Source organism: Syngnathus acus, chromosome 17 (assembly GCF_901709675.1).
Source record: "Syngnathus acus chromosome 17, fSynAcu1.2, whole genome shotgun sequence".
NCBI classification, from domain to species: Eukaryota; Metazoa; Chordata; class Actinopteri; order Syngnathiformes; family Syngnathidae; genus Syngnathus; species Syngnathus acus.
The window spans coordinates 3,322,619-3,334,298 of NC_051102.1; the positions used below are offsets into that span (position 1 = coordinate 3,322,619).

The 11,680-nt window shown below is 38.8% G+C and overlaps 2 protein-coding genes and 1 long non-coding RNA gene across 8 annotated transcripts; 2 read left to right on the forward strand and 1 right to left on the reverse strand.

The window, feature by feature from the left end:
- Positions 1–1,416: 1,416 nt before the first annotated feature.
- Positions 1,417–11,347, forward strand: LOC119137279 (C-C chemokine receptor type 3). 6 transcript variants are annotated; one of them, XM_037276488.1, is made up of 6 exons: positions 1,417–1,672; positions 1,932–2,025; positions 2,519–2,670; positions 3,330–3,406; positions 4,058–4,189; positions 6,459–6,586. In XM_037276488.1, the coding sequence occupies exons 1-5, from the start codon at positions 1,598–1,600 to the stop codon at positions 4,161–4,163; spliced, it is 504 nt and encodes a 167-aa protein (XP_037132383.1). In that variant the 5' UTR covers positions 1,417–1,597; the 3' UTR covers positions 4,164–4,189; positions 6,459–6,586. The 6 variants fall into 6 exon arrangements, with proteins under 6 accessions (XP_037132383.1, XP_037132382.1, XP_037132384.1 ...); XM_037276487.1 differs by having other exon boundaries at positions 1,420–1,672; positions 1,929–2,025; XM_037276489.1 differs by having other exon boundaries at positions 1,596–1,721; positions 1,929–2,025.
- LOC119137280 (C-C chemokine receptor type 3-like) lies at positions 8,470–11,106 on the forward strand. The gene is made up of 2 exons (XM_037276490.1): positions 8,470–8,578; positions 9,493–11,106. The coding sequence occupies exon 2, from the start codon at positions 9,507–9,509 to the stop codon at positions 10,575–10,577; it is 1,071 nt and encodes a 356-aa protein (XP_037132385.1). The 5' UTR covers positions 8,470–8,578; positions 9,493–9,506; the 3' UTR covers positions 10,578–11,106.
- Positions 11,223–11,512, reverse strand: LOC119137285. The gene is made up of 2 exons (XR_005100888.1): positions 11,387–11,512; positions 11,223–11,276 (listed from the first exon to the last, which is right to left on the reverse strand). It is a non-coding gene; the product is annotated as an uncharacterized LOC119137285 (long non-coding RNA).
- Between the last annotated feature and the right edge of the window lie 168 nt (positions 11,513–11,680).

Sequence of the window (11,680 nt, forward strand, 5' to 3'; positions counted from 1 at the left end):
GGCAAAACAAAATGACGTCGCATTATTCCGAGTCGCAAACGAATCCGCCCTGGAGAGATGTTATCGCCCGTCTCCCACCCAAAATATTCGAGGCAAACCCAAAACTCAGCTCTGGCAGCATCCTCTGGTCTGCTCATTTGAAAATGTCAGTCACTGCAATCAAACAATCCTGAGAGCAATGTTAGCCAAACTCATCAATGCAATTGCGAAAATAATTATCCATGTCAAATTCAACACGAACCATGAAAGCACCGCAATAGAATTCGGGCTCAAAAGTATCACATGACCCAGAACCGTGTTAACATTGCTCATATCAACGTGAAGAGAAATCCTCTTTGAGGCCTTCCGACGACGACGTGTCTGTGGGGCTCTACCACAAGGGCTGCGGCGGTAGAAGCTCGATGGGAATCCTCTTTCCACGGGGGCGGCATATGAGGGGGAGGAAGACGGGAGGAGGAGCCCTATCGCACAACTCCTAGGTGGCCTCTCTGGACGTAAGCAAAAAGTCGACATGAGCACAATTCCCTTTTCACGTGTTGTGAAGGGAACCTCCGTACCAGCTAGGGAGCTTGTTTTTTGTTTTGTGTGGTTTTTTTTGGGGGTTTTTTTCATGCGGGCGGGAAGAGGATAGAAGATAAGAGCTCTTTTGGCAGAGATGGGACCAAGTCACACATGTGCAAGTCTCAAGTGAGTCTCAAGTCTTAACCTTCAAGTCTCAATTAAGTCCCAAGTCATTTTTTTCTTGGGCAAGTCAAGTCCTTAAATAGGTCAAGTCAAGTCCTTAAATAGGTCAAGTCCAAGTCAAGTCACCTTATTATTGCAATTTTACCCGCAGAATCTGATTTTAGTAACATGAAAAGACAAGATATAAGTAACTTTAAGTAACCATCATTGTCCAATGTGTCTAACCTGTTTAAAAAATATGACAATAATTTGGATTTGCACTGTAATTACTGATATTCAGTCAAATATACCACGGAATCAAACAAAAAAGAAATTACCTCATACAATAAACACGTTCGGTAGGTAGAGAGGGCACGACTGATTGATTCACAGGGTAGCGATCCAGTCATGACAACGCCATTCTCAGCCTGCGCTCCTACCGTGTTATCGATATTAATTTTTTAAATGTATTAATAATTTTATATTCAAACTGAAAAGAAACTAAATAATACGGAAGTCATTCAAGTCATCGTGTCTCAAGTCAAGTCAAGTCCCGAGTCTTTAACTTCCAAGTCGAGTCTCAAGTGTTTTTTCATTTTTGTCAAGTCAAGTCACAAGTCATCAAAACAGCGACTCGAGTCGACTCGAGTCCAAGTCACAGTGACTCGAGTCCCCATCTCTGCCGTACACCATCCTTCCCCCGCGTGCACAGGGCTTGTATATGGTCTTTGTACACTTTTAGACCTTACTTTTATCCCCATGTAAAGTTAACGTGTTTCTAAAATGTGCATAAGTTGTTATTAGACTTTTGTCTCAGTAGAATTATATGTGGGGCCAGAAATGAACTCAGTACAGTAGTGTTGCTATTTAACATAGTACCCGCCTTCCTGAACCCGACAGGCACATTGCTGAGCAAAAATGGAGCGCACCAAAAATGACGTTTACGGAAGTTAGGACCGTAGGCTTGTCCCACGGCGTCTTTTACTGGGTGATACTGATGAATGAAGAGGTAAACATGCTAAATAAAATTTAGTTGCGCTGCGAATCAGTAAGCCAAAATAAGGATATCTCTAATAAATGATTGTGATTGTAGATTAATTTTAACGCTTGTCAATTAATCACTGACAGTCGAGTCGTTAATGTAATTTCTCACTCAGTGAAAGTGTCGATGAGGGACTGGCGACCTGTATCGAAGGGCAAATCTCCAGTATCTGGTTCTGGTCACGACAGTATTTCCTTTTATTTATTTATTTGTCTTTACACAGAAGATGAGGATTTCCACCAATAAACTGCAACAGCTCACAATATTCACCACCTTACTGACAGGAGGAGGGATTGGCACCATGTACTACCTGATGCAGAGTGAGTATAAAACTGTATTAGGAGCTGAAGCGGTTTAACGTTTTTCCGTTTGATTGTTTTTATTTTGTACTCTATACAGATAAGAAATTGTTGTGGTTCGTTTTTGTTTTTTTGTTTTTAAATGAAATAAATGAGTGCGAGTGCAAATGGTTGTTTGTCTCTGTGTGCCCTGCGATTGGCTGGCAACCGGTTCAGGGTGTCCCCCGCCTACTGCCCGATGACGGCTGGGATAGGCTCCAGCACGCCCGCGACCCCCGTGGGGACTAAGCGGTACAGAAAATGGATGGATGGATGGATAAAAATATTCCAGTTCACAATTTATAAATGCAGAATTTTCATTGAAAGCTCACAGATTTATTTTGAGTCTCTCGACATAAAAAAAAAAATAATAATAAAAATCAAAGGTGTCACTTCAGTTTTTTGGAAGTAGTAAAAATGTGACCGTATTTTGTTTTAAAGGATAAACCAGATTTGTTTTTGTGTGTCATATTAGAGAAATTTGCCGAGTCAGACTACCACAAATTGCCTCTGCAGAAGTTGGAAGCATGTATGGTCGCCATGGAGAGTTTGGGCGCTCCACCCTTAAAAATTCACAACATCCATCTGACTGACAGGCACAATCGAATAGACCACCAAACAGCACAGGTACTGTGTTTAGAAAGTCGCATGGTACTGATTTTTTTTATTTACATAGCATGCTCAACATAAGTGAGTGTATCCTTGTTGCCTTTTTAACCATTTCTCAGGAACTGTTCAAAATATGGTGGTTAGACAATGTGCCCCCGCCTCCCCCAGGCAAACTTTTGCCGGAAGTGGGAGTTCTGCCGTACGTTCCCAGAGGGGCAGAGGTGTCAACTTATGGTGTGTTAGCACTGATGGTGGAGGAAGATGCTAGTCTGACCTTCAAACATATTGTGAGGGTTCATAATATACATATTGAGGGTTCAGACTGGCATCTTCCTCCACCATCGGTGCCAACACACCATCAGTTGACCCCTCCGCCATCTTTTCACCTCAATGTCCAAAACATACAGCTGCAAATTTGATAATACGATTACAAAGTCGATCATCAAAATGCACATATGGACACCCTTATTTTTGAACATTTCATTATGTACGATCCGATGAGCCCAGTCCAGTAACAGAACACGACTCGGGTTCTGATTTCCTCCCAATCATGCCCTTCTAGGTCTCACTGTCATTGCCCACATGAGCAGTGAAGTCACCCAGCAAAGTCCATTTGAGGGATTATAAATTTGTGTTGAGCTCTGTATGTATTCATTAGAGCTTCTATGGTTTTGCAGATAAAGATCCCTGTGACTGGGTCAAAAACTGGGGGCTATTTATATACATCATCCATCAGAGACCCAATCACCGACAGGTATGTATATTCTATTCCCTCAGTCAAAATACTTTTCTGCTCCAGGAAGGACCCACTGATTAATTAGAAAGTTGGAAAATTGCCGTTAAAGCAGCAGTAGACAAGTTTACTGCTGCTTTAACAGCACTTTTAATGAATGTTTTTAAAAAAAAATTGGAGACAAAATATTAGACCAGCAGCAATACAGTAATCCCTTGTTTATCGCGGATATTTGGTTCCAAAAACCACCCGCGATAAGTGAAATCCGCAAAGTACAGTCACCAACAAGAAGTACTGGGCAGGCTAACGAGTTAGCGGAAAGATGCTAATTCGCGATCGTGTTAACACGCGGAAACGGACTTCTAAAGGAATGTAAACGAACATTTGGAGCAATACTACATTGTCCTAAAGGTTAGACACATGTTTCCTCAATTTAGACGTTTTAGTTTGACTTTTAAATGTTTTTTTGATTTGGAAAAAAAAATCCGCGATGTAGTGAAGCCGTGATAAACGAACCGCGAAGTAGCGAGGGATCACTGTATACCAATTTGGACTTGGTGTCATGATGTTGTATTTCTATTGTTGCAGTATACATATAGAGCCAAAATCATAAAACCCAATACCCCTCACGGACTAAACGTTGGCAAATATTCCAAAACTGTGTTTTTGTAGATGGAGTGTGAAGCTGGCAGTTTTGAGACTCAAAGAAGGGAAGACCATTGACCTAATGAATCCGCCGTTGGTGGCATCAGAATGGCAGCTAGAGGATACCGACTGATTGCAACTACTCTTCACAACTTCAAGATAGAATTAACCCCACACTAGTTGCAGAAAAGCTGATATTTTGAATTCATTTTACTTCCTCAAGTCATTATTTTGTCTCCAAGACAAAGTGGACAATGTTCTTCTACTTGTCATTTCGAAACAGATTTTGAAGCCCCCAACTATGTTCAACTGACTCACTTACCACAACTTCCTACTTTCTGAATCATGCACAGTACTTATAGAAACCACAGCTCGAAGGTTTGAACCATTAATATGAGAATCAGTGTTTTATGTTTATGATGTTTCCACCCCACAGCGGGTGTGTCCAGACGTGTGTGAACTATCTGCTTATTTACTCATGTAAACTTTAAAGCGCAAATGTAAAGAACGATGGTGTTTATTAGCAAGACTCCGGCAACAAATCAATGTCAACTCAGTTTGTTAAAGAGAATATCATTGTTTTGATCTCAGGGTATCATATCTTCATCACTCTCATGACAAAACTGTGATAATTTTGGCAAAAGTGTGAAAAATTATGCTTACTGCTCTGCCTGTGTGAAAGTTTGTACGAGATATTGCACATGCAGACTTTATCAAGTGAGAAGACGGATTTCCTGTAACTGCACTTAAATATTCTATTTCCCATACTGAATGTAGAATTTTATTTCTTTTCTTTGCTATCGTTGCACCCTTCATCCTGGTTTCTTTTGCCTTGCATTCATAATTTAGTTGGTTTGATATCCAATCTAAAATACAAAATAAATAACAGTGACTAAGTGATAGAAAAGCTTGCATCACACCCACTTCGAATAATTGCTGACTGGTCAACATTATCGCACACACCAGGCACCAGTTTACACGCACACACACACACACACACACGACATCTGTGTGCACATCTCCTGGAAGGAGGCCAGCACCCCTACTTTCAGATTCTCGATCTGCAGTCAGAATTGACTTGTGTGCTTCTTTGTGGTCTCTGGCCTTTAAGCCTTACATGGAAAGCAGCTTTGGTAAGTAATTAAGTGTGAATTTTCATACATAAATAATCAACCCAGGTTTTTATTCAAATAGAAATTGGATATAAAATGAACTGCCGTTTTTATACCATATGGAATTTTGTAATCAAATGTTAGTCTGATTAAAACTTAGGCCATATGATATTGTTTTAAATTGCGTCAAATCTTTTTAGTTGTGTGATCATAGGGTATAATTTCTGTGATGTTATTGTGTGCCTATCTCTTTAGGAGAGTCATACTCATATTGAGCAACACACTTTGAGGCAAAAGACAAATCGGCACTCTTTACAAATTATGATTTTTTTTACTATATGATATTTCCTCAGGGTATAGTAAATGCAAGACAAAAAATCAAAATTGCAGCTGTTTCATTTCTGGAACAGTTTTTTAGGGAACGACAAACTCAAAGGCAATAAAAAACTGAGTAAGAAAAAGGCTTTTTATATGATCGTCTGAATCTTCATTCAGTTTGCAATTCATTTGTGTAGCCAAGGCCTTGATAATTGATACAAATATGATAGAATGCATGTGATATAATTGATCAAATCTGCATCCGCTAACATTAACCTTACAGATATCACAAAGCAACCTAACTTAATTATGTTCCAACACAGTAAATGCATAAAATAAAACATCACAATTTGGCAGCAAAGTAACATGGCAATGTGTATTCCTTTTTAAATATATAATAAAATAAGGACATTTATTTAAAACAAATAATTATAGTTTTGTGACTTTGTGTTCATGTGTCTGCGTAGAAAAATATTTAAGGTTTCTTGCACTACTGGGAACGACATTGCCAAGGTTTGCTGTAAATAAATTGAATAAAATGACGCCTCTCTGCAATTGATCACAAACATGGCTTTTTACTTTTTTTTTTTAAACCTCTGAGAATGAGTCATTTTTGCGAATAATAGTATTGCACACTGCATCTGTCAAAGTCAGGACATTTTACTGCAACACTCAGCAGTTTCTGTTCTCCCTTTTGGGGTGAGTAATAATAGCACAAATGTAATACACACAAGCTGTATTGTGTCCATATCGAGGCCAAAACTGAAATATTAAGACTGATTGGTCATTTAAGAAGTATATATTCTTGCTTTCAGTTTCAAGTTTGCGTCAATGATTTTAAATTAGGCTTAACAGTGGTCTAACCACTTTGTGCATTATGTGGCTCAACAAGTATTGTTGAGACACTTATCAGGAAAAGGGAGTGAGACACATTTTATTAACTAAAAAATTCAGTGGTCAATACACTAATATACTTTGCAAATATCTCTGTGCCTTAGGACAATTGCCAACCATGGACACGGTTGAAGACCAATATTCCCTCCTCATGGATCTCCTCAATATGAATGAGACATATGACCCAAGCTATGTTGTCAGCGAAAGTGTCAAACTCTGCAGGAAGTCAAATGTCAATGATTTTGGCTCCAAATTTAACCCGGCTTTCTGCTATGTCAATTTCTTTCTGAGTTACCTTGGTAATGGCCTCGTCCTCTACATCATTTACAAGTATGAGAAGCTCAACACGGTGACAAACATTTTCCTGCTCAATCTGGTTCTCTCCAACATCCTGTTTGCCACCAGTCTCCCATTTTGGGCAACTTATCATCTGTCTGAATGGATTTTTGGAAATGTTTTATGTAAGTTAGTCAGCAGCGCCTACTTCATCGGTTTCTACAGCTCCATCCTGTTCCTCACACTTATGACATTCGACCGATACCTTGCAGTGGTGCATGCGGTAGCAGCTGCTAGAAGCAGAAAGAGAAGCTATGCTTTTATATCCTCTGCAGTTGTTTGGTGTATCAGTGTTATGGCCAGTGTGAAAGAACTGATTTTTCAGAACGTGTGGAAGAGTCCTTTCAACGGGCTGGTGTGTGAGGAGTCAGGATACTCTGAAAGCACCATGGCATTGTGGCGTCTGGTCTCTTATTATCAACAATTTCTGGTGTTTTTCCTCCTCCCTCTGCTAATGGTGATCTACTGCTACATCAGCATCACTGTCCGTATCCTGTCCACTCGAATGAAGGAGAAATGTCGTGCCATCAAGCTTATATTCATCATCATCTTTACTTTCTTCCTTTGCTGGACCCCCTACAATGTCGTCATCCTGCTTCGAGCCATCCAGAGCTCCAATCCGGATGTCGATTGCGCTGACTCAGACAAGCTGGACTATGCGTTGTTTGTGACCCGCAATGTAGCCTACCTTTATTGTTGTATCAGTCCAGTGTTTTATACATTTGTGGGTAAAAAGTTTCAGAGCCACTTTAAAAGGCTGCTTGCTAAGAAAATCCCGTGTCTCAGGAGACACATAAGTCTCAGCAGCCAGAGTACACGAAGCACATCACAGAAGACACCACATTCTGATTATGAGTACTAGAGAAACTACATGCTGTAAATAGAAATTTGATGGAAACAATAAGCAATGAACATATCAGAAAAAAATTTTCAATTGCTGTTGTAGTTTCTCATAGAATGTTTTTTTTTTAATGATCCAAAATTATTTCTGTATGACTTTTATACCATGTTAAACATTTCATTGTATTATAGTGCTTTCATTTCAATTGTCCTTAGCTGGACAATCTCATGTATACGCGCCATAATGAAGCAAAATTAGACACTGGTTTTGGTTTTGTGTGTGTATGTGCGGGCGTGCATGTGTATTTCCCGTATAAAGTTTTGAATACTCACTGTCTTGGTTTCTGCTGAAAATGAATACAAATTGTTGTACATATACATATTTTACTATTTGGATTTGTTTTCACTAATTCGGTGATTTTTTAGTCCATTGCGTATCAACAGAACATTTAGTTTGCCAGTTATAAATGTCACAATTGTATTGCTTTCCCTCAGAGCTATCTGCTTTTCGTATATGTTGAGCGGAACCGGAGATTCAAAGAAAATTGCGGTTTGCAAATTGCAGCTACTTCCAGGAAAGGGTGCCAATATCAGTAACATAGCCAGTACATTGAGTTTTCTATTTCTTTCCCTATTGTTTGTTTTAAATGGTTGTTTATCATTTGCTCTTTAATAAAAAAACAAGTTCTCAATGGAAAATAAAATGTTTCACATGATTCTTTTTTTTTCAGAAGATATTTGAACTTCATGTAGGTATGTTTACCCCCACCTTCCCCTAAAAAAAAGTGTCATGTGATGTGTTTGGGTTCAATTCAAATTCAAGAAAGTTTGCATTGTTGGAATAGAGTTAAAATACATTTCAACTGATCAACAGTATAATGTGACTTTCCAGTTGCACACACTGAGTACTTGTGTACTCAGTACGTCAGCGTGCACATCTTCTGTGAGTCCTGGGCCTTCCCACTTTCAAAGTCTTCTTCCGCACTTGTAGACTTTAGTGCTTCTTTGTGGTCTCTCTCCAATATCCCTTATAAAGAAAACAGAACTGGTGAGTAAATGGGTGTGACTTTTCTAGTTCATTTATCAATTTTCTTATTTTTATAGTCACTGTTTTATTGCTTTTGTTTTTTATGGAACTAAGGTTTAGAGCATACTCGGTATTTAACAGCACATAATACTGTTTTTAATGATAACAAATGTTTCATGTTGTCTGTCTGTTGAAATGTTAGGATATATGCCTTGATGCTTCTGTGCGCATTTCTCCTTAGAAGATACTCTAAGAATCAATATTGATGTTGAGAAAAATCATTGACTCTATGATATTTCCTCATAATAAATTACACTTACATCTTTTCTATTTCTCGAACGTAAGGGCAACGTAATAGTCAATACTGTACGCGTGACTACTAAATAATTTAATTAACCCTAACTCAAAAAAAGATGATTAAGAAAATAACTTTTTGATTGATTCAATCTATCTGTCTATATATATATATATAGTTTGTAAATGCAAAGGTGATCATTAACATGGCTTTTCACTGTTATGTTAAAAAAAATCAAATCAAATAAAAACTACTGAACAAGTCAACAGTAGTATTGCACACGAGATGGGAGTCAGAACAGATTATTGTAACAGTCAGCAGTTTCCGTTCTCTCTTTTGAGTGAGTAACGGAAATATAAACGCAAGACACTCTCCTCATAACATGCTGGATTATTTTGAAAACCGCATCAATACTGAAATATTCAGAATGATTGTTGATGTCGAAAATGGTTTATGGTTTGTTTCAGTTACAAATTTGCTTAAGTTTGCCTCAGATGTGGTCTAATTGTTTAAATGGCTTTGTAATGTTGCTATGGTCTTTTGAGGTAAAGGGTTACATTTGTTTTGCATACATTTTCACACAAAAAAGTCAAAAAGCGGACAAAAACTAATATACTTTGAAAATATTTCTGTGCCTCAGGACAATCGCTAACTATGGACATGGTTGACGACTGGGACATCTGGGACCTTCTCGAGAATGTGACCTACAACCCAGACGATGTTGTCAGTGAAAGTGTCAAACTCTGCAGGAAGTCAAATGTCAATGATTTTGGCTCCAAATTCAACCCGGCTTTCTGCTATGTCAATTTCTTCCTGAGTTACCTTGGTAATGGGCTCGTCCTCTACATCATTTACAAGTATGAGAAGCTCAACTCAGTGACAAACATTTTCTTGCTCAATCTGGTCCTTTCCAACATCCTCTTTGCCACCAGTCTCCCATTTTGGGCAACTTATCATCTGTCTGAGTGGATTTTTGGAGATATTTTATGCAAGTTGGTCAGCAGCGCCTACTTCATCGGTTTCTACAGCTCCATCCTGTTTCTCACGCTCATGACATTCGACCGATACCTTGCAGTGGTGCATGCGGTGGCAGCTGCTAAGAGCAGAAAGAAGAGCTATGCTTTCATTTCTTCTGTAGTGGTTTGGTGCATCAGTATTATAGCCAGTGTGAAAGAACTGGTTTTCCAAAAGGTGTGGAAGAGTAATTCCAACGGGCTAGTGTGTGAGGAGTCAGGATACTCTGAAAGCACCATGGCATTGTGGCGTCTGGTCACTTATTATCAACAATTTCTGGTGTTCTTCCTCCTCCCTTTGTTCATGGTAAGCTACTGCTACATCAGCATCACTGTCCGCATCATGTCCACTCGAATGAGGGACAAATGTCGTGCCATTAAGCTTATATTCATCATCATCTTTACCTTCTTCCTCTGCTGGACCCCCTACAATGTCGTCATCCTGCTTCGAGCCATCCAGAGCTCCAGTCCGAATGTCGATTGCGCTTACTCAGACAAGCTGGACTACGCGTTGTTTGTGACCCGCAATGTAGCCTACCTTTATTGTTGTATCAGTCCAGTGTTTTACACATTTGTGGGTAAAAAGTTTCAGAGCCACTTTAAAAGGCTGCTTGCTAAGAAAATCCCGTGTCTCAGGAGACACCTAAGTCTCAGCAGCCAGAGTACACGAAGCACATCACAGAAGACACCACATTCTGATTATGAGAACTAGAGAAACCCATTCAACTACATGCTGTAACTAGAAATTTGAGGGAAATAATACATTTAAAGTTGCAAGTTAATGTTAAAACAAAATTATGAAACTGTTACCATGAAAAAGTACATTTTATTGATGATGTTGAATTAGTATGTTGATGATGATGAAGTCTTTGTGATGCTGCACTTTCTGGATAAAGTACACTTTTTGTTGACGTCTTTTTTTCACCTTCATAACTAGAAACTTTGGGACAGTTTCTCGTTAGCTAACACAATCATTTGGTGACTCACAGACTTATATGGAGAAATAGTTTGAATTCGTCATGGTCATATGTTGAAATGACGGGAGTCATTCTTATTCCCCAAAATGTTTTGATGGAAGTTTAAAAAAGTGACTTGTAGATATTGTACTTAAAATTAATTTAAGGATAATACTGAAGGAATCCGTGCATCAAAAAACATAAACGCACCAATAAAAGTTACTGTAAAACATTTATGAATAACGTGTAAACTATTAGGCATTAAATTAAAAAGGGCTGAGGCTTTATGTTGTGTTTTTATTTAGTTTGAAAATATACTATTTTACAAATCTGTATTACTGTGCCACTGTCAATGTCACAACAGCTCACACACAAGCAAGCAAAGGGGCCTGTTGTTTTTGTTTTTTCATCTCATGTGACATCCTTGTTAAAACTCACAAAACACAAAAGGTTTACTGAATTGCCAAATATAGTCTTGAAAAAGATGAAAAACCAGGGAAAAAATAAATTCCTCTCCTTAATATCACCACACCATGTTGCAATTAATACAATAACATGACACAACTGGAGCACTTCAGAATGAATCTTTATCAAATAACATGATACATTATACTCACTAGCGATACTGATTAATGAATGTATTAATGCTTGAAGATTATTCCGACATGTTTTGTCAGGTTTGGCTATTTCTGACCACAGGGGCGTAGCCAAGCCGGGGCGAGCCGGGGCGGCGCCCCGGTTAGGACTCCCTGCGCCCCGGTTGAAAAAAATCGAGCTTTTTCGATTCTTCATTTTCATGCCGTTTTTTTCTTTCGGACTTGCGCGAATGTGCTTGCGCTATTCTATGTGCGCGATGTTA

Excerpts from the sequence above, each read along its gene's own strand:
- LOC119137280 (XM_037276490.1), top strand. The coding sequence starts at position 9,507 with ATGGACATGGTTGACGACTGGGACATCTGGGACCTTCTCGAGAATGTG.